This window comes from Astatotilapia calliptera, chromosome 7 (genome assembly GCF_900246225.1).
Source record: "Astatotilapia calliptera chromosome 7, fAstCal1.2, whole genome shotgun sequence".
NCBI lineage: Eukaryota > Metazoa > Chordata > Actinopteri > Cichliformes > Cichlidae > Astatotilapia > Astatotilapia calliptera.
The window spans coordinates 27,850,730-27,877,844 of record NC_039308.1 but is presented as its reverse complement, the minus strand read 5'-3'; the positions used below and the strand labels follow the sequence as shown (position 1 = coordinate 27,877,844).

At 43.7% G+C, this 27,115-nt stretch overlaps 1 protein-coding gene across 1 annotated transcript; it reads right to left on the bottom strand.

The window, feature by feature from the left end:
* Positions 1 to 1,428: 1,428 nt before the first annotated feature.
* On the bottom strand, positions 1,429 to 25,480 carry LOC113025929 (chondroitin sulfate proteoglycan 4-like). The gene is made up of 22 exons (XM_026174189.1): positions 25,179 to 25,480; positions 21,865 to 22,028; positions 16,016 to 17,122; positions 15,506 to 15,916; positions 15,313 to 15,434; positions 14,550 to 14,658; positions 13,133 to 14,461; positions 12,932 to 13,024; positions 11,334 to 11,831; positions 11,100 to 11,228; positions 10,443 to 10,628; positions 10,180 to 10,362; positions 9,184 to 9,360; positions 8,768 to 8,966; positions 8,558 to 8,689; positions 7,231 to 7,409; positions 6,932 to 7,127; positions 6,669 to 6,840; positions 4,706 to 5,102; positions 4,443 to 4,595; positions 3,586 to 4,164; positions 1,429 to 3,440 (listed from the first exon to the last, which is right to left on the bottom strand). Exons 1-22 carry the CDS (start codon positions 25,240 to 25,242, stop codon positions 2,313 to 2,315), a joined length of 7,707 nt encoding a protein of 2,568 aa, XP_026029974.1. The 5' UTR covers positions 25,243 to 25,480; the 3' UTR covers positions 1,429 to 2,312.
* Positions 25,481 to 27,115: the final 1,635 nt, after the last annotated feature.

Genomic DNA, 27,115 nt, shown 5'->3' with positions numbered 1-27,115 from the left:
CAGAAGTATGTTTCTTTATGCACGTTACCTGACAGCTGTTGCACAAACAGGCATGAAAGAGCATGTTTGATTTGGTTTTTGTTTCTGTTCACTGATTATGCAAGACAAAAAAAAAAAAAAAACAACACAATTGGCATAATTGCTTGATGAGTGCACTGAATTTACCAAATCTAATGTGATTAGAGTGATGTTACCCTTCCTAGAGAAAAGTCTCTCATCTCTTGTTTTCTCTGGTGAAGGGACCACTTCACTCCTTGCTATCTGACACCAGAGTTCAAAGACTGCAGATCAGGTTACTCCAACTGCAGGCCCTTCATTATTTAGACTGTCCTCTTTCTCCCCTCCACTCAGTCTTGATTTTACTTTGAAATTGTGCTTTGTTCAGAATGCGTTCAGACTTACCTGCAAAAGAAACAAACAAAAAAAACAAGACCTTTCTGGGGTACTGCTCTCTAAACGCTGCCTGATTCATTGAGTTTTAAAGGTCAGAGATGAGGGTTGTGGAGCGGTAATACAAAAAATTTGACTCACCCCAGATGTTATGCATGTGACCAGATTAAGAATCTACGTGGAATTCTACAGTGCAATGCATTCAGAATTTTTGGTGTATGTTATGGTGTTAACGCTTGTCACGTGCATGCCTGGCCACAGATATACATGTAGAGAAACAAGTTTTCTGCACTCATTCATGTTGTGTACAACGAATCCTGGCTCTGCCATCTGAACGTCACAGCCGGGTGTGACAGAGTATTAAGGCCACATTAAGAAAAAAATATAATTTTGCCACGGCTGCTTTTTCTTTTTTTTTCAACTTTATTCTCAAAATGCGGCACTAATACTCCTTTGTAGCAGGAACTCATCAGAACCAGGTAATATCTTCTGTTGTCCAATTTTGGCGAGCCTCTGTGAATTGTCACCTCAGCTTCCTGTTTGTAACTGATGGGAGTGGCACCCAGTGTGGTCTTCTGCTGCTGCTGCCCATCTGCTCTTCAGAAATGCTTATCTGCATTCCTTGGTTATAACGAATGGTTCTTACTATTGCCTTCTGCTCAAAGCTGACTGGCATAAACAGTATTTTTCCCCCACAGAGATGCCTGCTGGATATTACCTCTTTTTTGCGACATCTGCTGATGCTCTGTTGGAACTCCAGCATGTTGTCTTGACCATGTCTACATAACTAAATGCAGTGATTTGCCGAACTGTAATTGACTGATTAGATATTTGCATTAACGAGCAGTTGAATCTGTGTACCTAATAAAGTCAGTCAGTTGTCTGTTGGGGTTTCATTCGTTTAAATACTCTGGTATTAAAATGGGCAACTTTATTGTCATAGATGCTTGGTGTTGGCCATTAACAAGGAAATAAAAGGAAAAAGAAATGCCACTAAAAAATAGCGTAACATGTTTAGATTTGCACAAACAGCATGGGTATTTAAGAAATATTTTTTTATTAAAAAAACTGTCACAGTGCGTGGCAAACAGATGCAGCCATACAAGGGGTCAGAATTGACAAGTACATCTTACAATGCATCATTATTGATCATAGAAGCAGTTACATAGCAGGAGTAGTAAGAAAAAGGACACAGGAAAGTACAGGACAGGGAATAATGCCTGTGTCTGTACATGTGGGATGAGTGTTATAGCTTACAGTACATTTAGTCGTATGTACAAACATGATGATCTACTGGCTGACGTAATATGTTTTAAAAAAGCAACACCTGACATCTGTACAGCGTGCAATAGCTGTGGGTGAGTGACTTCCATTACCAGTTATATGTGTGCTAACTCAAAATATAGCTGCTGTTAATGTGGTTCACATTAAATGAAATGAACCGTTTCACTTCCTCCTTCAGTATAAAATGTATTATTGCAACAACTCTTTGCTTTAAGGAAAATAAGATGTAATTTTCTTGAGAAGGACCCAGGGCAGTTTGTGTTCATTGCTTATAACTAGGAAATCTTTAAAAGAAAAGAAAAAGAAAAAAGGAAGAAGAGCTTTTTAAGCAATAATTTCCTCTGTCTTTACTCAGAAGAGTATTTCACATCTTAGAAACAAATGCTAAAAGTGGGTAACACCTCGCGGATTATGGGTATTTCAAGACAGTATTAATGGAACAAAGTCATATTTATTAGCAACGTAACTTAAATGTGATGGCCATTGCACATTTTACTGTCGTCTTTCCAAAAAGAACATGTTGGATGTGCCTTAGGTGACCATTGGTGTTCCCTGGAAAGCAGACACATATCTTATATATACACACACACACACTACAAACACACCTCTAAGGCACAGTTTTTTCAGCATTACTACCCTCAAACCCAGTACTGGCCCTCTTTTAGAGTTGGAGTCGGGGACCTAGATCTCACAGAGGTCCTGAATCCTGTAGTACGTGGAAGTGGATTGCTAGAAGTTTTATTATCTCTTTCATTACTGTTACAGCCTCTAATATTCCTATCACCACCAGCTAAATCAGCCTCAAATGGCCCCCAGAAGGTCATTCCAGGGGCCAGACTCCTCCGGGGACTTGTGGGCACCCTGGGAGAAGTTGGGCAGCTTGCAGAGCCGAGTGGGGTGACCATAACTGAGGGCATAGCCACACTCCGCTCTGGCCTGCCCAGATACGGGCTGTCCTCATTGGGAACCGGCACTGCAGCGAGTGCCTGGACAAGTCGAAGCCGAGCTTGTTTTTCCTTGCGATGGCGGAACACCAGGATCAAAACTATGAGTATTATAATGAGAAGCAAACAAGCTAGCAGCGGAAGGATAATGAGGAGGGGGTCCGACGCAGGACGAGGCAGAACCTCGACATGAATCAGCTGGGTGTCGGGAGGGTTCTCCGGACCGTGTTTCTCTGGGATGGAGGGAGTGTGGGGCTGGGGGGCATGGCTGTGACCTCCTCCTGCTCCCTCTACGCTGCTCTTTGACCTCCCTCCAGGACTCCCATTCCGTGTGTGGTTCCCCAGTCGGTTATGAGGCCTCAACTTGTGGTGTGTCCTGTTGTGGTGTGACAAAATGTGGGGGTGCAAACCCACAGTGACCTCACCGTGTGCTGTAGAGCCTCCTCGTCCACCTTCCCGTCCTGCTCTTCCGGCAGTTGTCCTGTTGTGTGCTGGTAGACGGGCTGTTGTGTGTTCGCGACCTATCTTGTCTATTTTATTGAAACCACCAGGACCGTGGCGCATCTGGTGATGAGGTAAGATGGTGAAGTGAAGCTCGCCCTTTGCTGGCTGGACGTTTCCAGACCTCACCAGGAAGCTGAAAGAGTCATTAAGAGGCGTGGCGGGAGCGTGGACTTGAGCTGTTGTGAGCGTGGATTCATTATTGTGGAGCTGGTTGTCGCTGTCACTAAGATTCTCCTCGATGGCAACTCGGCCTTGCACCACATCTCTGAATGTGAATGACTTCAGGACCTCTGACGCTCTGTTAGGATCATATGTTATCTACACAAACACACACACGAAAACACATAGCAGAGGAGAAAGTCAACAGCAAACCAGTCAGACACGCGACATACTGTAGTTTTATGACATTGCAGTTGGAGAAAGGGACCGTCTAACCCCGACTCATTACAACAAATGGCTTTACCTTGACTAGTTTTCCATGTTTTGGTGGAGAGAGAACCTCAAAGACCGGGTTGGCTCGGCTGATTCTCGCCAGCTCTGAGGCATCAATCATGGCTTTTCCCAGTTTCACAGCGATACCACTGGGGACTCGAACTGGCTCTCTCAGGTAGATCAGAGGCCGCACGGTCACTTTCACCGTTGCTGTTACATTTCCATAATTAATGCCAGGTGACGAGGCTGACACTGAAATTTGAAAGGTGTCCTCGGACTCGCTGAGATCAGTCATGTGATAGACGACGCGTCCAAACTGGAGGTCCTCGTGGCGGAATGTGGTGACCTCCTGGTCGTTAATAGCGATGCGTCCGTGGCGAGGGGGTGTGGTGACAGTGTAGGAGACAGTGGCCCGGCTCTGACCATTGGTTTGAGCTGCAAGCTGATTGGTTGTCAGGACCACCGCGGTCCGGCCTTGAATCAACGACAGGCCAGTGTTGTTCACAATGGACACCGAGGGCTTAATAACCTCCAAACTAAACAGCTTGTAGAGTGGACGGTGATGGCCGTCTGTTACGTTGAAGTAGAAAACTCCTGTTGAGGGGTCGCCCTAAGGGAGGAAACATTGAAAGGAAGAACAAAAGACACAATGCAGGAATTAGTAGTGGAAAAAACATAAACATGAACTTTATTCACTGCTTTGTTACCACAGAATAATGGCACCACTTAGCCAAAAATAAGGCATATTGAGCATTAACCATGTCCAGCACTTTTTAAATCTCTGCACAATCACAATTACAACAATGTAAGTCTGACGCTATTTTTTTTTTCTAAATACATAACACTGACACATGTTTAGGCTTCACTGCTGCAGTAAACCTTCTTCACCTGCTGTATAAAATGCAGCCGGCCGTGGTTGACGTCGTACTGGGTGAATGAGGTCACCGGCTCCGGTCTTTCCCCCAGCGTCAGGTAGCCATTGTTGGGCTTACTTATCACGAGGTAGTGCAGCTCCTCTGGAGGAGTATCATGGTCCTCCACCTCGACATGGAAAAAGCGAAGGATTAAGAAATGATGTAAAAGTTTTGTAGACGTAAAAATAAATTGCAGCTCTACCTAAATTTATACTTGTCCTTTTTGCACTTACTCACCTGAAGACTGCTGGGTCCAAGTACGACTCTCTCCCCCACTACCACCTTCATACTGGGAGCCCTACTTCTGATCAGTGGTGGCTGGTCATTGACTGGTGTTACTGTGATGTTGAACATCTCTGTCACTCCTGTGGTGTCTTTAACGTGATGATGAGAAACTGTGTCTAGTGATGAAAAGGGAGATGATGACGCAGAGTACAGAGAGGAAAAGGAGCTGGAAGAAGAGGAGGAGTCAGAGGAAAAAGCCGACAAGGATGATGAGGAGGAAGAAGAGGGGAGATCCAAAGGCGCCACCCAGGCCCGAAAAGTGAAGCTGTCACTTGTGGTCTCAGAGTCATCGTGGAAGTATGTGATGCCAAACTTGTTCAGGGTGACTTGTGAAAAATCTGGTTGGTTCCTGAGAAAAGACGATAACCCAAAAGCCATATTTGATACTTTTGTTCATATTTACATGGATGCATGTATTTATATATATAAATCAACACAAGAAGAGAATAATAAGTGGCGCTGAATGTTCTGCATTGTCTTTTAACTTGACAAGGCCGAGGCCTATTGACTTCTCCTAAGTGATCATGATTCACTATAAATTGTAATTTCTCTTTGCCAGCATAAAAAGGATTTGTTAGGCAGCAGTCACTGGACTCTGTGACAATGGAAAAATCCAAGGAACTCAATGAAGTTCTAAGTAGAAGAACTGTAGCTTTACACAAGTTGGGAAGGTCACTTGCAAAAAATCCCCCAAACAAACAACAAAGAAACCCACCTACAAGCTGCCAATGGAGAGACGCCAAACTGTGTTTCATTGTTCTGGTAAGAGTGACAATAAAGATCTATCTTATCTTATCTTGCAGCCATTTCTAAAAAACTTCAAAGTTCAAGATGATCAGTTCAAACAACTGTATGTAAGTATAAGTTCTTTGGATGTGTCACTACTTTGCCAAGGTCTGGATGAATACCCAAACTGTCACCCTCAAATGAGAGGTAATTGGTTAAAATGTTCAGGAACCACCAAGACTCAAGCCTGACATGAATGGAAACTGCTGAATGCCGACGTCGCTGCCCACAATGAGACAGTTTGGACTAAGAAGGTGTAGAGCAAGAAAGAAGCCCCTGCTCAAAAATCAACACCTTCAAGTTCAACTAACATTTGCATCTGTTCACATGGACATGCCAAATGGCTTCTGGTAAAAGGTTTTATGGTTAAATGAGACAAAGACTGAGCTATTTGTCCAAGAGCTATGTGTGGAAGAGTAAAGGCTGGGCTTTGAAACCTATGATTATGGTGCCAACTATCAAGCATGGTAGCAGTAGCGTCACACTGCCAGTGGCAATGATATAATTGGACAAAGAGGATGGCATGATGAAGGAGGAACACCTACAAAGTATTCAAGTTCACCTCAAATCAATAGCTAGGGAGCTAAAACCTGGACGTGATTGGGTGGTTCTAACACGACAAATACACAAATACAGGATCCCAAACACCTCAAAACTGGTTTTAAAATTGATAAAGCAGGCTAACATTAAGGTTCTGGAATGACCTTCTCAAAGCCCCGACCTCAACCCGATTAAAATTTGTGGAAACCAAGGAATTTGAATGAACTTTACCAACTCTACCAAGAGGAGTGGTCAGATATTCAGTCAGAATTATACCAGAAGCTTGCTGATGGCTACCAGAAGCATCTGGCTGAGGTATAAAGGACATTTAACCCAATACAGGGGTGTATGTTCATGTTTAAGAGTATACATTTGACCCCATGTGGATTAGAGAAAATCCAAAATGATTTCAAATTAAAATTTTTATGGCCATGATATAGTATATGTAAACTAATCCCAGCTGTATAATGATATATATCTTTTATTGAATATATATATATTTACTTTTGCACTGTATATGGTATTACATTCCTTTGATTTTAATTTTGTTTTTCAGTTCATTTCATGACAAATAAGAGCAGCTATGTACCTGGTGAGATTGTGTCCTCGAATAGACAAAATCCCATAGCGAGGCAAAGAAATCACACGATACATGATGTGGTGGTCTTTCCGATGGGACTCTGGGATTTTTCCCAGGAGATTAGAGGCATCAAGCTTGGACCTGTCTATTGTCACCCTGCCTCCTTCAGCCACCACAGCACCTGAGTGATAAATACAGACATAAATGTAGTCACCCTTATATTATATTCTTCTTGCCACATGATATTTATTAGTTTGAAACATAGATAGTACCTGCATTGTTTATTAGTCTGGTCTTGTGCTGAGAGCTGTCATGATGTTCATTGGCTTGGTAGGAGATCAAGATGGTGAAGGTGTGTGGAGGAAGAGAAGCAGGAGGCAAAGACGCCGTGAAAGAAAAAGTGTCTGCAGCTGACCATCCCACTGACTCTGGCTTGTTCTGATCATACAGGATAACGCCATCATCCAACTAAGAGAGCCAAATAAATGAGGAGGGAAAAGAGAATTTCTTTCAGAAGTCAGTCCTCTTAGAAAAAGCGAACACTGACACATGGAGACACACACATCCCTACCATGCTCTGTGTAAAGGTGGAAACATTTCTTGTGGAGTTGTCCGGCATACGTCGGACCAGGCGGCCGAGTTTAGGAGGAGAGGTCACTGCAAAGACCACGGACTGGTTCCTCCTGATGTTGCCGTCAGCAATGTTAGTAACCGCCTGAAGCTCCTTGTCTGAGATTGGTGTCACAGAGCCTTCAGGATAAACAAAAAAAGTAATGCTAAGGAGTGAATCTACCGAGTTTAATGTATTAGTAGCAGGTGACGCCATGCGTCAACAATGCCAGAGTGTTTGGCCTTAACGTGACCAACATCTGCTGCTTTGCTGTACATTTCACTCAGGAGTAGTCTACACCTAATATGGGCCAGATGTCATGTGTGTTGTGGCATGAGCCCACACAATAACCCACGCCAAGCCCACCCCACACCTTTGTAGGGCGTGTTTAGTCTACAGACATCCTGTCACTGAGTCAAAGTGCCAAATGCAGCCAAGGTTCAAATATATTTGTCACCTGAGATCGAACATAACATTGTAAAACAAATATATCAAACAAAAATTTCATACTCGAATGTCTAACTGTGCTCATTCGTTCCTTTGACTGTCCATTGATTGTCAGCGGAAAAGTTGTAGCTAAGTAGTTCATATTGTTCTTAAAATAGCAACATAACCAAAAGAGAGATCAGGAGGAGATGTTTTACTTTTTCTTGAGCCACAAATTCTCTTTCCCCCCCAATAGTGCCACATTAGATCAAGTTCTTGCAGTTTTAACTGATGTGCTAGAAGCACTGTAACCGTTTAGCCTTTAACAGTAAATCTATATTCCCAGTTTCAACACCAATTTTCTCAACACGTTTTTTATAAACTGTTTTTTACTTGACTGCAAAATATTGTAATTTTTCTCATCAAAGCAAGTAAAATAGTTGTGTGTGGTTATATATAAGAATAAATGCTGTACATATGAGTAGGTGTCACTGTACGCATGTGCTTTATAGGTTTTGGTGTGAACATAAGGCACTGTGGTTTAGAGTAGCGAGGCCACCCAGCGGATTTGCAGTGTATTACATCAGCGTGTCACTGTTGTGCCTTCAGAGCGGCCTTGATTCTTTGTGACACAGATTCACCACAGTGCTAGAAACATTTCTTAGAGATTTTTTTCTGAAAGTCCCGTTCCACCACATCTCAGAGGTGTTCTGCTGGATTGAGATGTGGTGACTGTGGAGTACAGAGGCCATTCAGAGGGTCTTTTTAACTTCAGGTCAAGATGTGACTTCAAAACCATCAGTCACTTTATTTATTTATCTAGTCATTTACTGATTTATTGAAGCTGGAAGAGCAGGTATACCTGGGTAGACTTCCATCGGGTGGTTTCTCTGCAGGGTGAGGATCAGAGAATGAGCAGTTGTGCTAAAGATCTGACGAGGAGCAAAGTTGAGGCCGTCATTCACTTGGAAATGAAAGCCACCCGACGGCGCCCCTGCAGACAGACAGAAACATGTGGTCTACTCCTCTGCTGAATCAAAGGTCTTTTTAGAAAACAGAAACACATGCTTACCATTGTGCACAAACACCAGCTGCTTGCTTTCTATGTGACTTTGAGTGAAGTTCAGAATGTGTCTGGAGGGGGCGCTCTTCAAAGCCAAGTGGCCATTACTGGGTGGTGTCACTATGAACTCCAGCCCCTCAGGTGGAGTGTCAGTGTCCTCCGCACTGAGATCGCCTGTGGTTATCTCTGTAACAGAACCCACCCACACCTGAAGAGCAGAAAGGAAACACGACAAGTCAGCTTGGCTCAGCATGACTATAAAGAGATATAGATATATAGTTACATAGATACATTTTGTTTGTTTTAATATGCACTAATAAAAAAGCTCTTTCATGACTTTTTGATTTAAGTGTGTCTTTGAAATAATTTTAGCTGAAAATAACAATTGTGTTGGCTCTTCTTATCAGTGTGTGGGCATTTCCAACCTTCAGTCCGTGGTTGGTTGTAATCACTGGGGTCTCATCATTGACAGGTGTGATGTTGATGTGAACGGCGCACGGCAGGCTGTGTTTCCTGGTTTCTGTCTGGTTTGCCACAATGGTGAAGTTGTCTCTCAGGGTGTCACTGCCGTCGTGGATGTAGGAAATGTACTCCCGTTCCACCTAAAAACAGATGTTGTGTGGAAAATGGAACAAACGAATCCAATGAAATGATAGCTCACATCATAGTATGAAGCATTTTATCACAAAGATGAGCGCTACATTTAATTTAAGGAAAAATCTGCCAGGTATTGTTGTAGGGTGATTGTGCTCAAGGTCAGCAGGTCAACGGAAAGTGTATCTTTTGTATATTTCATGTTAGATTTTATTTGCAATATACATGACCTGATCAGGGATGTTTGACCTGAGTATCAGCGATGAGGATTATACAAGTTTTGTGAACAGGTAGAACATGGGTATAAGAAGAAAACATCTATTTTTTTCCACTTATCCAATACAACGTCATGGTTGGAACAGAGCCAATCAATGCGACAATAGGGCAAGAGACGCAGGATAACCACTCACACCTACAGCCAATGTAAAATCACCAGTTAACCCTATATGCATGTCTTCGGACTGTGAGAGAGTATGAGAGGACTCAGACAAACATAAAGGTCTCACTGGCTAGTGGACAAACCCAGGATGTTCATGCTGTCAGGCAATGGTGCCAACCACTGCAGCACCATGTCACCCATGAGATGAACCCATTAAATGACCAACTGTTCCTGTGTCCTAGTTTACTCCATTTGTGAGAAATTATTTAAAAAAAAGAGCCTATTAAATGTTTTCAAAGTTGTAACACATGGTTGTGTTGATTGCCCTTCTAGTAAAAAAGGGTCTTTTCCTGCTTTTTGATGCCTCTGAGATGAACACATGGAGTCTTTCAGTCTTTAAGAGCTACGTGTGTAATCAAACTTGGTTTTTGAGTGGGTTCGGTCAAACCTCAGTGTGTGTGAAAGCTGTGATAGGCATCCCTGGAATGCGGCTGTGCTCCAAATGTCCATGTCGTGGTGGATTGATGACCTGATACAGGAAGTTCATCCCAGAGAAGTGATGGCTGGCGACTTTAATGATGTCAGAGGTCAGCGGCATAGAAGACCCCTCATCTAGAGTCAAGTCGGACACCTAAACAAAAAATGTGTAGAAGAAAGTAGTGACTGACTGCTTTCTGGTTTGGTAAGTTGACCTCCGTTTGACCTTTTTACCTGCAGAGGAAGCAGGATTGGGATGATATCAATCTCCAACCTGATAGGTCCAACCTTTGTCACCCCATTGGTTGCTTCCAACAGAACAGAATCATTGGTGCTTCCTGTGGTCTGCTGTTGATAGATGACCAAGCCCTGGTTCAAGTCCTCCTGGGTGAATGTGGGTGTTGACTGCTTTTTGATACCCTGCATGGAGGGAGAAAGTGAACAGACCTCTTGACTGCAGCCTCATTGTGAGGCCGAAATATCACAAATCACCTACTGATTAGAAGGTTGGTTCGATCCCTGGCTCCCCCAGTCTGCATGCCAAGTATCCTTGGGCAAGATACTAACCCCAAGTTGCTCTCCGATGCGTCCATCAGAGTGTAAATGTGTGTGAATGTTGTTAGAAAAAGCACTCCGTTTAGAGTCAGAGCATGGGAGAATGGGTGTGATTGGGTGAATGTGGCATGTTATATAGAGCGCTTTGAGTACTGCAGGAGAGTAGAAAAGCACTATATAAGAATCAGTCCATTTACCAAACACTAAGTGTCAGTGACTTTGTTTCTCAGCTGTACTTGAGCTCCTTTAGATTGTGCCATGATGTTGCTTTTTGAGATCTCCTAGCCTACTTTATCAGACAGTTTCCATTTAAATGCCTCTTATGGAGGTACCTACTTTATAGTGCTGTCCTCCATTCATGCGTTGATGCTTGTTGTCAGTGGACAACCTCTGAATGATGCCAACTGTGGGAAGACTGTGCACAGTAAAAACTATCTCTGAGGGCTGACTGTCTTCATGGACCACCTGGTTAAAAAAAGAAAATCACAAAAGTGATGCTGAATATGAAACTAAACATATTTTATAATCAGAGAATTTACCTGCATATGTGAGGATCTTGGTTTTGCTTACCTCTAAGTTGTCCCTGCTTATAGAGATATTCTGTCCCTCTTCCACCACCACTGGCCGGTTGTTTCTGACTGTTGGTGGCCTCTGATGACTCTCCAGGTAAATCTTTACCGAAACTCCAATGTCTAGATGTACCTCCCTCTTCCCTCTTTCCACCTGCCTCTCTGTGCTCCGTTCTCTAGCTCTTGCTGTCACATTAAAGCTATCCGACAACTTGTGGCTGCCATCATGGCGATATACCAGGCGCCCTGCTATCAAGTCTCGCTGGGTGAATATTGAAATTGCATCTGCGTCTGTTATAATCCCACTCTCTCTGTCAATAAAGCAGATCACGCCATGTTTAGGTGGGATGAAGACCTCAAACGTCACTTCGTGTGGGTCTCTGATGTCAAGGTTGCTGAAGACACTGAGGTTAACAGAGGTCAGGGTCGTGATCCCACCCTGCTGGACCATGATGCCTGTGTTGTTCTCCACCTGCAGGTAAGGATCCTGCGCCATCACCTGCACCCCACAGCAAAAAAAAGACCAATCATGCTAACATGAACTTCATTATTGTCACACTAAAGTGTCTTCTCAAGTAAACGGAATGAATAGAAATGAAATAAATCACATCACATAGGAATTTATAGTGAGTGCCTAATCTGAATCTTTGCCAGATTTCTACTGCTTGGTTTACTCAGCTTTTTTATATTTGTGCCAGTCATGGGCCTAATGGTTCAATCACAGTGAATCACATGACTCGGAAAAAATCAATAGTTGCCCGAATCAATAGTTCAGATTGCAAGTAAGCAACTGGTTTCCCAGAGGAAGTGCCTTTGTAATTTTGCAGTTAAAAATAATTTCTGTTTAATGTAGATTTCTGTGCTTGCGAACAGAAACAGATTTGAAAATAGATTGTGTGCAATTGCCAAATTGAAACCAATTGTCAGAGATTTACAGTTAACAAACAGTCAGGTGAATAAACAACAATGAGACACTTGTGTAGGTTAACGTGCTGCACGGGTGAAAAGCTCAGAGCAAATCACACCGAACTGAAGTATTCGTTTATTTTTATAGGTTACATCGTCAATATGCAAATATAATCACATTTCCTGTTACGCAGGTCCTGATGTCTGTCTGCATGCAAGCTGTGTGTGTGTGTCACAGAGTATGTGTGTTGCAGGTCAATTTCTAAGAATAATATAATGCAAGTCAACTTCTGCGGATATGTATTTCTGTACTGATCTCTTGTCAGCGTCACAGGGTCAGCTTCCTGTTTCAACAGAAAGCTGTGTCTGGTGAAATATGTATAACATAACATTTGAAGCATAATCAATTAAAACAATAAAAATTCCTTAACACCAATCAATTATAAACTGCTGGCAGACTGACTCAGTGTTATTGATGTTTTATCCCTGTCACTGTTGAAGTCAGCAACTGACTGCCAGGCACCGCAGACTTGGTCCTTGTCTTCAACACAACGATTTAATGGCAACAAGATCACATTGCACATGCTCGTAATAACTTTGTGGGCAACCAAGTTTCCTCAGCGTGACTGCAACATTACCCTTCCTGTCATTGTTATTAAACCAAAAAAACAAAACAAAAAAGAGAATAATCACCTCCAACAGCGTTGAAACATAATGCTTCCCATCAGATACGAAAAGCACAAAACGCCCAAAACTCACTCCTTTGTGGACAAACAGCACCTTTTTCTGAGATGAGAAAAAGCAGGAGGCCATCATGACCAACGATAAAAAAAAAGCATTAGCAGGCTTTATAAAAAATATACAAACTATAAAAGATACCATTATTGCTCTTACCTGTTCGAGGTCTCGCTGTGTGAACTCATACAACTTGTGGCTAGGATCACTGGCCAGCACCAACTCTCCCATGGGGATCCCCCTCCGTGTGTACACCAACCAGCTGTCCTCGAAATCTGAGTCATCATCACGATAACGCAGGTCACTCAGCGTCACCAATCTCTGGCCCTCCCGTGCCACGTGGAAAACTTTATCCACAACCCTGAGGGGCCTCTGATCATTGACGAGCTGCACTGAGATGTTAAAGGTGTGCTGTTCTCCATTTCCGTCCTCTTTCTTGTTCGTGTGTTTGTGAGCTTTGTAAACCACTATCTGAAATGTGAAAGAATCCTGCTTAGTTTCGCTGTCGTCGTGAACGTACATGATCCTTTCCTCAGTTATATCCTGATTCGTGAACGCCATAATGTTGTCGTTAATTGAAGTTGAGTTGGAGAGGTTGATCCGCCTTATGTGCCCATGCCTGGGGCTCTCTATAATGTTGTAGAGGACCTCCCGGTTACTCGCTGTGTGAGTGAACAGAATATCTCTGGTGATTACTTTACTCCCTCCTTCCATGACTGAGAGACCTTTGCTTATCATAGTGACGGTGGTCGACTCGGCTTTGATGTTGATTCTGAAGTCGTAAGTTGTTGAGTTGGAGTGAGCTGAAAACACCTGGAAGCTGAACGTGTCTCTCGTGTCGTCATGTTGCCGGTTGATTAGCTCGTACCTTACCAAACCATCACTGATGTTCCTCTGGCTGAAGGTTGAGTTCCTTTGTAGGGCCTTGTTGTTGAGGAGAAGCTGACCTTTCTTGGGTACCGTTACCATCCTGAAATGGAGGTCACTCTCACTGAGCTTAACACCCTTAGAAATCACATGGAGGTCCTCGGGAGTGAGAACAGCAGCCTGAACGCCATTGAGCTCCATCTTACTCCGTGTGATCTTGAAGTGAATCCATCGTACCGCGATGGGGAAAACAGCCTCTTGTTTAGCCAGGGAACCGATACTGACTTTAAATTTAAAGTGGTCTGTGATGTTATTCTGCATCTGTAAGCCACGGTAGGTGCTGAGGTATCGAATCCGTTCTTTTTCCAGAAGTTTCTGGGAGAAAGAGGTCGCTGGCTTCCATTCGCCGCTTGAGTGTAACCTCTGGAGCTCGCCATATTGTGGGAACTCTGTAACATTATACCAGATTTCTACTGTGGGGTCAGCCACATTAACTTGTACTGCAAGGTGATTGGTGGTGATGACTGAAGCTTCGCCTTGGTTCACCTCCAGTCCGGTGTTGTTCACCAGTTTATCTTCGAGTGGCACGGTTATTATCCTCAAAACTACTGTGTTGCTTACCTGACAAAGGGAGAGGGAAGAGGCAAAATACCATCTGAGAGGATAAGACATAAGATGAGAAAAAAAGACAAGCTGCTATTTTACTCACCTTCTGCCCGTCACTAACCCTAAGAGCCAGCCTAGAAGTTGAGACCCCTGTGTGGATAAAGCTGATCTTACCCTCCTCTAGATCGTTTAGGGAGAACAAGTTGATGGGCCTGGAAGATAAGAAGGTGAAAACCTTGGAGGTCAAAACAAACAACAAAAAATGTTTTAGTTAAAAGTTGTAGAAAGATGAAAACTACGGGAAAAAATTAGAATAATACTGCTTACTAACTCAAATGACTTCATCCAAGACAAGTGGATGAAACAAATTGGTTCAATTCGTTTTTGTCACTTGGTGCAATGTCTGTGAAAAAATCCTACCAACAAACACTTTACCAGATGAGGGGCTTGGCCCAGCTTTGAAGAAATACTCTCCACATCTGGGCTCAGGAATTTTTGGAAGGACTCTTTAACACAAAATCCCATCATCAGAAAAACAAAATTTGGGAGACATGTTCTCAATAATCAGCACTGATATAATTTTAGTTTTGCCAGTTTGGTCAAATTTGTCAAGACACAAGAGAGAGTGCAAATGCAAGATGTGACTGAAGGGCAGGCTTTCAGCCTTAATGCAAGGGGTAACACAAAAGTATTACATTAACTGTTTAGGAATGACTTAAATGTTTATGTAATGCTGCAAAATATACTGATGTATAAAGTGACCACACTAATTATACACAAACAGCCACTTCCACAAAAGAGCTCAGTATCTGGATCTAAAAAGATTTGCAATGCCCCATTAAAGCTTTATAAGCCGTAACACCAACCTGCCAGGGTAATCCTGATGCTCAAGGTATCCAGCCTCAGTGTTGAGGTTTCCCAGGGAGCTGAAAACAAGCTCCTCAGGACTGCTGTCAGGGTCTAGCGCTCTCAGCACATCTGTAGTCAGCTGGGGGAATTGTGAATGCATTAATTTTGATCTTTGCACGTATAATTACTCAGACATTTTGCTGTACCTACCTGTCGTCTGGACTTCTCGAGTAGAGTAAAATAGTTTCCCTCTGGCAGGCTGAGCACAGGGGCATCGTTCACAGCACTGATGCTAATTTCGAACTGGTGCAGACGGTTGCCCTTGAGAAACACAGGAAGCTCCTTCTTATTGCTGGAGAAGACTGAAAATGTGAAGAAGTCACTCTGGTCCTCTGAGCCGCTGTGAACGTACATCACCCTGCCCTGCCAGAGGTCCAGCATACTGAACGTCCGGTCCTTCTCCTCAATTCCTATCGTGATGGTCCTCTCCTGGCCCTCGTCCAAAATCCTGTCGGGGTCTGGACTCAGGTCCAACCGGAGCTGGCCATGAACAGGCTGTTCCTCAACGCGGAACATAAACTGGGATGGATGAATGCCCAGTTTACGGAAGTCCAAATTCACCTGGCAAAGAGTCCAAAGAGAATTATATATCGGTGCTGCTTATTTTTATTTTCACAATTACTTAAAAAACACTAAACTCAAAAGACAGATCAGCACTACCTTTATGTGTTTTGGTTCAAGAGGTGCCCGGCCTCCCTCAGATACTTCTAGTTTCCTCAGCATCAGGAAGTTAGGGCTCCTCTTCGCGTTAGTCTGTGCAGTTGTGATATCAACCCCAGGAAGATCTGTTGGGCTGGTGAGACTTGCTCTCTGTGGAGCCTGCCCTGTCCTACAGCCAACAGTGACATCCTTGGTGACTGTGGCATGAGGTAGGCCTGTTTTTTGAGTGTTCACCCTGATTTCACTGAGGCAGCCTTTAAAGGAGCCTCCTCCTTCTCCTCCAGATGGAACAGAAATCAGTCGAGCTCGCCTTGCTTGTCCCCGAGCTGCTTCATCCAGCCCTCCTACGAAGAGAGGCCCCGTGAGCTGGAGGACCTGAATCTCTGGGCTCAGACTGGCCTTCACCAGCTCTTTGCCTACCTTCAGCTGAACACTGTGAGGCAACAAGTGAAGCTGGATGGTGTACCAGGTGTGGTTGCTGTTTACATTTGTTAAAGAATGCAGCTCAGTTTTACTCCCCTCTCCACCTCCTACCGAAGCTACCAGATGACCACGTACGATCTCAATGGCAACAAACCCTCCTTGATTGTCAGAGCTATAAAGGACAATGCCGTCTTCTTCTTCTTTTGCAGCAGGATGTAGTTCACATTCAAACACTCCCTCTTGAAGCACATCCCATGGTGGGAGTGACATGAACGCTTCTGAGCTGAAAAAACTGACAGGATCTTCTTCTGTTGCAGAAAACTGTGGACTACAGCCCAGAGATACCTCATGGACGGTCTTGTACCCAGAATGTGGCCTGAGACTGGACAGTAAGTCATGTTGATTGAAGACGACTTCGTCCATGCAACCTCTAAACCCAGAGGAGATGTTGTGAAGATAGAGATGTTTTAATCCAGCTGTCCCGCCAACAAGGAGTCCATCCTCCACACCGAGCTCCAGATCTGGTCCCTGTATTTGTAGGCCGGTGTGGGAGTTCTGGTCCACAGTCATAGTGATATTATGGCGGGTGTGGGTGAGATCCACAGTGTGCCACGCCAGGTCACTGAGATGGATGCCCTTTTCTGAGTGCAACGAATGCTCACCTGAGCCCAGATCAAGACGCACCTGAGGATTAAGGGGGAAGGTGAAAAAGGAAAAAGTTCATAAACTCAAAAAAGTTGCAAGGAAAGCCGAAATATCACACATCACATGTTAAATACAGTGGGGCAAAAAAGTATTTAGTCAGCCACCGATTGTGCAAGTTCCCCCACCTAAAATGATGACAGAGGTCAGTAATTTGCACCAGAGGTACACTTCAACTGTGAGAGACAGAATGTGAAAAAAAAATCCATGAATCCACATGGTAGGATTTGTAAAGAATTTATTCGTGAATCAGGGTGGAAAATAAGTATTTGGTCAATAACAAAAATACAACTCAATACTTTGTAACATAACCATCCATCCATCCATCGTCATCCGCTTTGTCCGGGGTCGGGTCGTGGGGGCAGCAGCCTAAGCAAAGAGGCCCAGACCTCCCTCTCCCCAGCCACCTCCTCCAGCTTGTCCGGGGGAATACCAAGGCGTTCCCTGGCCAGCCGAGAGATATAATCTCTCCAGCGTGTCCTGGGTCTGCCCCGGGGCCTCCTCCCGGTGGGACATGCCTGGAACACCTCACCCAGGAGGCGCCCAGGGGGCATCCTTGTCAGATGCCCGAACCACCTCAGCTGGCTCCTTTCGATGTGGAGCAGCAGCTGCTCTACTCTGAGCCCCTCCCGGATGGCCGAACTTCTCACCCTATCTCTAAGGGAGAGGCCAGCCACCCTTCGGAGGAAGCTCATTTCTGCCGCTTGTATCCGCGATCTCGTTCTTTCGGTCACTACCCACAGCTCGTGGCCATAGGTGAGGGTAGGGACGTAGATCGACCGGTAAATTGAGAGCTTCGCTTTTACACTCAGCTCCCTCTTCACCACGACGGACCGGTGCAACGTCCACATTACTGCAGCTGCAGCCCCAATCCGTCTGTCGATCTCCGGCTCCCTTCTCCCATCACTCGCGAACAAGACCCCGAGATACTTGAACTCCTCCACTTGGGGCAGGAACTCATCCCCGACCCGGAGTGGGCACTCCACCCTTTTCTGGCTGAGAACCATGGCCTCGGATTTGGAGGTGCTGATCCTCATTCCCGCTGCTTCACACTCGGCTGCGAACCGTTCCAGTGCGAGCTGGAGGCCTTCACCCGATGAAGCCAACAGAACCACATCATCTGCAAAAATCAGAGATGAGATTCTGAGGCCACCAAAGCGAAAGCCCTCCGCCACTTGGCTGCGCCTAGAAATCCTGTCCATAAAAATTATGAACAGAACCGGAGACAAAGGGCAGCCCTGGCGAAGCCCATCACCCACCGGGAACGAGTCCGACTTATTGCCGGCAATGCGAAGCAAGCTCTTGCAACGGTTGTATAGGGATCGAATGGCCCGTAGCAATGGGCCAGACACCCCATATTCCCGCAACACCTCCCACAGGACACCCCGAGGGACACGGTCGAATGCCTTCTCCAAGTCCACAAAACACATGTAGACTGGTTGGGCAAACTCCCATGCACCCTCAAGTATCCTGGAGAGGATAAAGAGCTGGTCCAGTGTTCCGCGACCAGGACAAAAACCGCATTGTTCCTCCTGTATCCGAGGTTCGACTAACGGACGAACTCTCCTTTCCAGCACCCTGGCATAGACTTTCCCAGGGAGGCTGAGGAGTGTGATCCCCCTGTAGTTGGAACACACCCTCCGGTCCCCTTTCTTAAAGATGGGGACCACCACCCTGGTCTGCCAGTCCACAGGTACTGCCCCTGATCTCCACGCAACATTGCAGAGGCGTGTCAACCAGGACAGCCCTACAACGTCCAGAGCCTTCAGGAACTCGGGGCGGACCTCATCAACACCAGGGGCTCTGCCACCAAGGAGTTGTTTAACTGCCTCAGTGACCTCGCCCCCGGAAATTGGCGGGTCATTCCCCTCATCCCCAGACTCTGCTTCCTCGGAAGACGTGTCAGTGGGATTAAGGAGGTCCTCGAAGTATTCCTTCCACCGCCTGACAATTTTCTCAGTCGACGTCAGCAGCGCTCCGCCAGCACTATACACAGTGCAGGTAGAGCACCGCTTTCCCCTCCTGAGACGTCTGACGGTTTGCCAGAATCTCTTCGAGGCAGTCCGAAAGTCTTTTTCCATGGCCTCTCCGAACTCCTCCCACACCCGAGTTTTTGCTTCAGCCACTGCCCGAGCCGCATTCCGCTTGGCCTGTCGATACCTGTCGGCTGCCTCCGGAGTCCCACAGGCTAACCAAGCCCGATAGGACTCCTTCTTCAGCCTGGTGGCTCCCTTCACCTCTGGTGTCCACCATTTGGTTCGGGGATTACCACCACGGCAGGCACCCACCACCTTGCGGCCGCAGCTCAATGCAGCAGCTTCGGCAATGGAGACGCTGAACATGGTCCATTCGGACTCAATGTCCCCAGTCTCCCTCGGAATGCTGTTGAAGCTCTGCCGGAGGTGTGCGTTGAAGATCTCGCGGACTGGGGCCTCTGCTAGACGTTCCCAGCACACCCTCACTACGCGTTTAGGTGCACCAGGTCTGTCCAGCGTCCTCCCCCGCCACCTGATCCAACTCACCACCAGGTGGTGATCAGTTGACAGCTCAGCCCCTCTCTTTACCCGAGTGTCCAGAACATATGGTCGCAGGTCTGCTGATACGATTACAAAATCGATCATCGACCTACGGCCTAGAGCGTCCTGGTGCCACGTGCACTTATGGACACTCTTATGTTCGAACAGGGTGTTCGTTATGGCCAAACTGTGGTTAGCACAGAAGTCCAATAACAGAGCACCACTCGGGTTCAGATCAGGGAGGCCGTTCCTCCCAATCATGCCCCTCCAGGTCTCGCTGTCGTTACCCACGTGAGCATTGAAGTCTCCCAGCAGGACAACAGAGTCTCCAGGTGGAGCATGTAACATAACCTTTGTTGGCAATAACAGAGGTCAAACGTTTACTATAGGTCTTTACCAGGTTTGCACACACAGTAGCTGGTATTTTGGCCCATTCCTCCATGCAGATCTTCTCGAGAGCAGTGATGTTTTGGGGCTGTCACCGAGCAACACGGACTTTCAACTCCCGCCACAGATTTTCAATGGGGTTGAGGTCTGGAGACTGGCTAGGCCACTCCAGGACTTTCAAATGCTTCTTACGGAGCCACTCCTTTGTTGCCCGGGCGGTGTGCTTTGGATCATTGTCATGTTGGAAGACCCAGCCTGGTTTCATCTTCAAAGTTCTCACTGATGGAAGGAGGTTTTGGCTCAAAATCTCACGATACATGGCCCCATTCATTCTGTCCTTAACACGGATCAGTCGTCCTGTCCCCTTGGCAGAAAAACAGCCCCATAGCATGATGTTTCCACCCCCATGCTTCACAGTAGGTATGGTGTTCTTGGGATGCAACTCAGTATTCTTCGTCCTCCAAACACGACGAGTTGAGTTTATACCAAAAAGTTCTACTTTGGTTTCATCTGACCACATGACATTCTCCCAATCCTCTGCTGTATCATCCATGTGCTCTGTGGCAAACTTCAGACGGGCCTGGACATGCACTGGCTTCAGCAGCGGAACACGTCTGGCACTGCGGGATTTGATTCCCTGCCGTTGTAGTGTGTTACTGATGGTGACCTTTGTTACTTTGGTCCCAGCTCTCTGCAGGTCGTTCACCAGGTCCCCCCGTGTGGTTCTGGGATCTTTGCTCACCGTTCTCATGATCATTTTGACCCCACGGGATGAGATCTTGCGTGGAGCCCCAGATCGAGGGAGATTATCAGTGGTCTTGTATGTCTTCCATTTTCTGATGATTGCTCCCACAGTTGATTTTTTCACACCAAGCTGCTTGCCTATTGTAGATTCGCTCTTCCCAGTCTGGTGCAGGTCTACAATACTTTTCCTGGTGTCCTTCGAAAGCTCTTTGGTCTTGGCCATGGCGGAGTTTGGAGTCTGACTGTTTGAGGCTGTGGACAGGTGTCTTTTATACAGATGATGAGTTCAAACAGGTGCCATTCATACAGGTAACGAGTGGGGGACAGAAAAGCTTCTTACAGAAGACGTTACAGGTCTGTGAGAGCCAGAGATTTTCCATGTTTGAGGTGACCAAATACTTATTTTCCACCCTAATTTACGAATAAATTCTTTACAAATCCTACCATGTGAATTCATGGATTTTTTTTTCACATTCTGACTCTCACAGTTGAAGTGTACCTCTGGTGCAAATTACTGACCTCTGTCATCATTTTAAGTGGGGGAACTTGCACAATCGGTGGCTGACTAAATACTTTTTTGCCCCACTGTATGTGTGTACATAAAAAACAAAATGAAGAAAATGAAGGCTTCTCCACAAATAGAAATGCAACTGAGATCTCTCTAACAGCACCAGTGACTTGTACTTGGTATTTTTATTAAGCTATTGTGGTTTTCTGTCTTAACCTCACTCGTGTATGAACTTGTCTGGAATTAAAGCAGTGCCGGGGGGGTTACTTTTCCCCCCACTCGCTGAGCAATTTGACGCCAAGATTTCTGGGTTTAATCTTCTGGCTGGTCTTCTTCTGGATAGTAAATTCCAGCATATTTAATGAGCTAAAATGGCCCGAGGGACAATTTTTACCCTTTTTTCCCTTTTTTTACGTCGGCCCCTGGACAGTTTTCACTAATCCGTAGCCATTTTATTGAAATGGATATAGCCTTTATCTTACCTTGTCTCACAGTGATACACTTTGTCTCACATTTTTTGTGTCTTTGAGATAAAGAAGATTAGTTTCTTCTGTGTTATAACCTCCTACCTGCAGGTACCCAGAGATCAGCTCCAGAAGCATGAAGTCTGTGTGTCCTGCTGCCAAAAGCAGCAGCCCTGACTGACTGGAGGTTCGAAATCGAACATGGATTAACGTCTGTATGGACGTCTCAACTGTCCGCAGGTAGATGTAGCCATCTCCGTAGAATGAAACTGCAGCAGTGCAACAACAACAACAAAAAAGAAAGATATAAATTGAAGCCTGAGCTGTCACGAAATCACTAAAACATCGTGTAGTTAATCAAAGATGCTCTGACAGCCATGTTTCAGGATTAAGCTTAATTTCATTTGCTACCATACAGGAAGCCCTCATAGCGATCTGGTGGTGATTATAGACCTTCTACCAGGAAAAAACTCTTCCATTAACCTGCATTGACTGATCTGTCACTATGTGCACTCTGTACCTGCTATCTGAAGTCAATTAATGACAACTAATGCATTCTGTAGGGGTTCATTAGACGTCATTAGACCCCACCATTGACCCAGATGACGCAGATTGGTCTTTTAGTTCAAAATACATACCATTAACTTCAATGGGAAACTATGGGGAAAATATACATTAGAAGGAGTTTTAATCAAGGCAATATGTGCACTATATTGCATGACAGATGTCAAAAAGACAAAGTGAGGCATGACTGTGGCTTAGTAAATCTGTACTTATACAGCAGAGCACATGCTAGGATTTTCACATTTTAGCATGATAGCATGATTATATTTGCACTAAACACAGTAAAGCATAGTGTTAAAGCAGAAGTTCATCTTTTTAAAAGGCATCACAGTATTTTCTAATGATAAAAACCATCTCCGTGGCCATTCATACTACACCAAAGTTATTATAGATAAATTAAATGACAGTAAAAGGAAAAAAAAAGATTTTCCAAAGAAATTCCTGTTTTTTTTTGTTTTTTGAGGTTTTTGTTTTTTGAGGTTTTTATTTACTTATTTTTTAATAATTTCTAAATAGTTATTTCTGTGAATGACAAAAACTGCTTTATAATTACAAGACAGTCCATGCAATACACTATTTTGTAATTTTACCCACAATTTTAAACATTTGTTTCTTACAGTTTAAACCCAAACAGTTGTGGTGGCAGATCTCTTTCAATTACAACATCAGCATTTTATATAGATCATATATAAAGTATTTGATATTCATGAGCCATGAATTAGTGCTGACAAAAATTCAAGAAGCATTTCCATTACTTCTGTTTTTATTCACCTGTAGTCCAATGATCTTTATAATTAAATACAGAGGATGCTTGCCCGTCTCTGGCTTTATAAGCATGTAATTACAGCATACTTTTATCTATCAATGAGGCCTGCATATCTACCACTAACTATAAATGAGCACCAAAAAAGTACGAGTGTCTTTAGCATCATCGATTTGATCTACAAAGCAGCGACACGCTCTCTGACTGTCCATTTGTGCAAACTGTGACGTTCAATGGATAGAGGTCAGAGCCATGTGTCTGGATGCATGCAGCTGCAGTTTGGTGACACTAAAAATGATTCAAAGCTCTGTAAAAGCAGACAGCACAACACTGCAGAGGCAGTGACCACAAAATGGAAATAAAGGGACAATTTATATGACAAAAAAGGGTGGCAAAAAAATCAATGCATTTTAAAGGTGAATTAAAGTTTGTTTGTTTCCACATCGCACAGGAAAAATATTAACAATCCAGGCCTGTATAATCTTAACTATTAATTAGTTAAGATTAACAAATCTATTAGACTACCTGTCATAACAACAAATCTATAAAAACTTTGTTTAAACTTATAACTTGTGTTTATTAAGCAAATAACAAACTAATTTCACTTTTTATAGGCAAATTTGAGCTGACACACTGGAATTCTTAGAAAAGTCAAAAATTGATCAAGCACAACATTCAACCACTAAAATGAATTTGTTTCTGTTACAGCAATACAAGTAAAAACTGTAATTTGGTATCTAAATTTGAAAAAATAATAAGAATGCTCTTCACTATTTCTTTCAGCTTTTTTGTAAAATGTTTGAAAAAAACAATAATTATATTTTACTGGTGGACTAACAGTTACAGACACATTCAAAAATGATTTTGGTGAGTGCTAATGCTAATGTTAATTTAGGCATAAATCTTACTCTGGGTGGTGGTCTATTAACTTTGTTAAGACGTGTATTTGGTCTCTAAACATATTTTTGTGCTTTTGGTTACACATCTAACATTTAGGTGTTTTTGCGCGTGCTTGCTGTAAATAACTTTAACACAGAATTTATTTTTTTCATGTATATTTTGTAAATGTAGGGAAATTGTAATGTTGGTACAAAATTTTAGAATGAGAAAAAGTATTTACATTTATGTGTCTGCACTGTAACATATGTCACAGTGGCTTAATATTTTTTTCTTAAAATCCCTTCTTATCTCTGAGTGGGAAAACTTTGCTATGAAAGCTTTTATTGACTATACGTGCTGCAGTGTGAAGTACTCAGTCAGCAGACTGGCCCAGCATGCTGCTCTGCATAAAGCCTATAAGCCCGCTGTCAGTATAACCCACGTCTGTCCATGCATCCCTAATCTGCCTCTATGATAGCAGTGAACATTGGATTATTAATAATCTTCCTACACTCGCAGACATCTCCAATGTGAATGCAAGTCACTTATGTGCTCTGACAAGCAGGTGTGGTACAGAGACATGTGTAACTGCCCGAGGAAAAGCTGGTGACCATTAGAAAGTTTTGCACGCATACAAAAACTTTCCAAATGTTGTTAAGTGTTTATATTTAAGTGGCAGATACCTGTAGTGGAGAAAATGACATATTGTTTTCTTGGACAAAGAAATGCATTGCAGAGAAGAGCTTAAGAGTTAAGATCAAAGCTGTATTTGCGAGGATTACCACCACCAAAAATGTAAAATTCCTGGCATCAGCTCAACTAACCATGTTGCCGCAAATTCATAAGGGCAAGCATTCTCCCCCAAATATAATCCATCATAATGCCATATGTCACCAGTCTGCAATGTTAGACAGGATTAGATAATAAGCAACCAACTGCCAGATCCATTTGAAGTAAATCAAAGGTTGTAAAAAAAATAAACAGGCCTAAATAACACCAGCAAAACCTTCTTTTGTCTCTATAATGATGGAAATCATTTCAGCGCAGCAGTAATGTATAAAATACACGCCAAGAACCCTTAAGAATTATTTTTCACATGCATCTAAAGGTGAAAGTTTTCTCACGTTGCTATAATGTATTGAAACAAATGCCAGGTTTAACTTTTACATCTAGTTTAAGACAAGGAGTATTTTTTTCCTCTGCAGGAACCTACCTCCATAAACGTGTCCGGTGGAGACCAGCAGCAGCAGAAAAACATCAGCCAAAACACTCCCCATGGTTATGTAGGCTCCTAAAATCTATTTTGCATCTTGGTTAAGCGAAACATCTGGATGCATGACTATGCAGCCGATTATCTTTACTGCCCATGTCACTCCCAACACTGACAACGTCAGGACAATCTCTTCATGCTCTGCTGCTGGCCTTGGATTACAGACTTGGCTCCAAAAAAACCCCAAAAAAAACAAAAAACCATACCTGTGTCTGTGAGCAGAGCGCAGAGAGGTGGAGCTCCACCCTCGGATCCTCCCCTCAAATTCAGGAGACCTGTGTGTGTAAGTATCAGTCGGGAACACAAGGGGGAGTTGTTGCAGCATATGGAGACAGAGATGGAGGGGGGAAATGAGAAGGTACTTTCAGAAGATGGGGCAACCTCAAGAGCCGAAAAATGAGACCAATGTGCAAGTGGGGAAAACTGCAGTACCTCTAGGCGCCACTTACGGCTCCCATGTTTAAATGCCCGACTTTACATAATTAAAAAGCATGTTTCCATTGCAAATCCAGTTTGGCCTCTGTTGATAATTTTCTTCACAACAACTCGGAATGGGGTGACTTAAAAAACACCAACAACACCAACAACAAAAAACCTCTTTGACCAGGATAACTGAGTTATAGTTGTGCGGCCTTATTTTTTTTAAGATGTCCTGATACAGTCGCTAGAGTTCATGGAAATCTTCAAGGCACCATCATAGACAATATAAAACACTGACTATCTTCTGAAAAAATGAAGCCAGTGCTAAAGTAAGTGAACATAACATTTAAAGATATCACAAAGTGCTTCACAACAGAAATGCTAAAACTTATTTATACAAGTTAGCCAAAAGCAATCTTATAAAAAAATGTAACTGCTTTTTAAAAGGGATCACTGAGCCCACAGAAATCAGGCTGGGGGCTCAGTTAGCTACAGTGTGACATGTGAGTATTTATAAGACTTAGTCAGAAGCCTCGCAGAATCATTGTGAACAACCTGCAGACGTTCCAAAGACGTTTTGTGAACACAAGTGAACAATGAATTATAATAACTGAGGTGTGATTAAATAAAAGCATGAATAACAATTTACATGTCAGAGTGTGACACACTGGAAGTTAACTTAGTGATAAAAGCAAGAGCAAACCAGAAATCTTTAACATGAGCATCCCGAGTGAGGATGAGTCAGGAGTTACTCTAAGGCTCATGACAGAAGATTTGGCAAAAGTGGAAGAAATCCATTGGGGACACAAAGACTTCAGTTTTTTTCTTCATTAAGTTGGAGAAAATTGTAAGCTTTTCAACTTTTAATGGAGTCTAAGCAGGTATAATAGATATGTAGCTAATAAATATCTTAAAAAGAAATACAACTTAATGTCATTTGTATAGCAGTGATAAGAATTGTGCTTAAAATGTGTGGAAGAGAGAGCAGATAGCAGAAACCATAAAGGTCCCAAAATAGAAACTTGTGGCACACCGTAGGCAAGAGAAGTGGAAAAGGACCTGAACTTAGAAGCAGCAGCAGAAAAGGTTAACTTAGATAGAACCACGACCCTTTCTAAAATCATAGCAATAAAAAGTAATTTTGAGATTGGGCTGTAAGTGCTAAGAAGAGAAGAGTCAAGCTAAAGTGCCGTAAAGCTGCATTTTATCTGAAGGCCACCAGATGGCGACAGTTGCAGTTACAAAAATACTTCTGGTCCTATACAAGTCTATGGGCTGTTTGTTTGACTAATGTAAAGACTCCTGATGAGATTATGGGCTCATATGGGCTTTTGTAAAATTATGTTATATTTTGACTCAAAAATCAAGATTATTCTCGGTCCAGTCTTTGGGTAAAGACTTGTGACTTGTGACAGAGAGCATGAATGAGCTCTCTGTCTTAGCCTTGCAATAGACTAGCA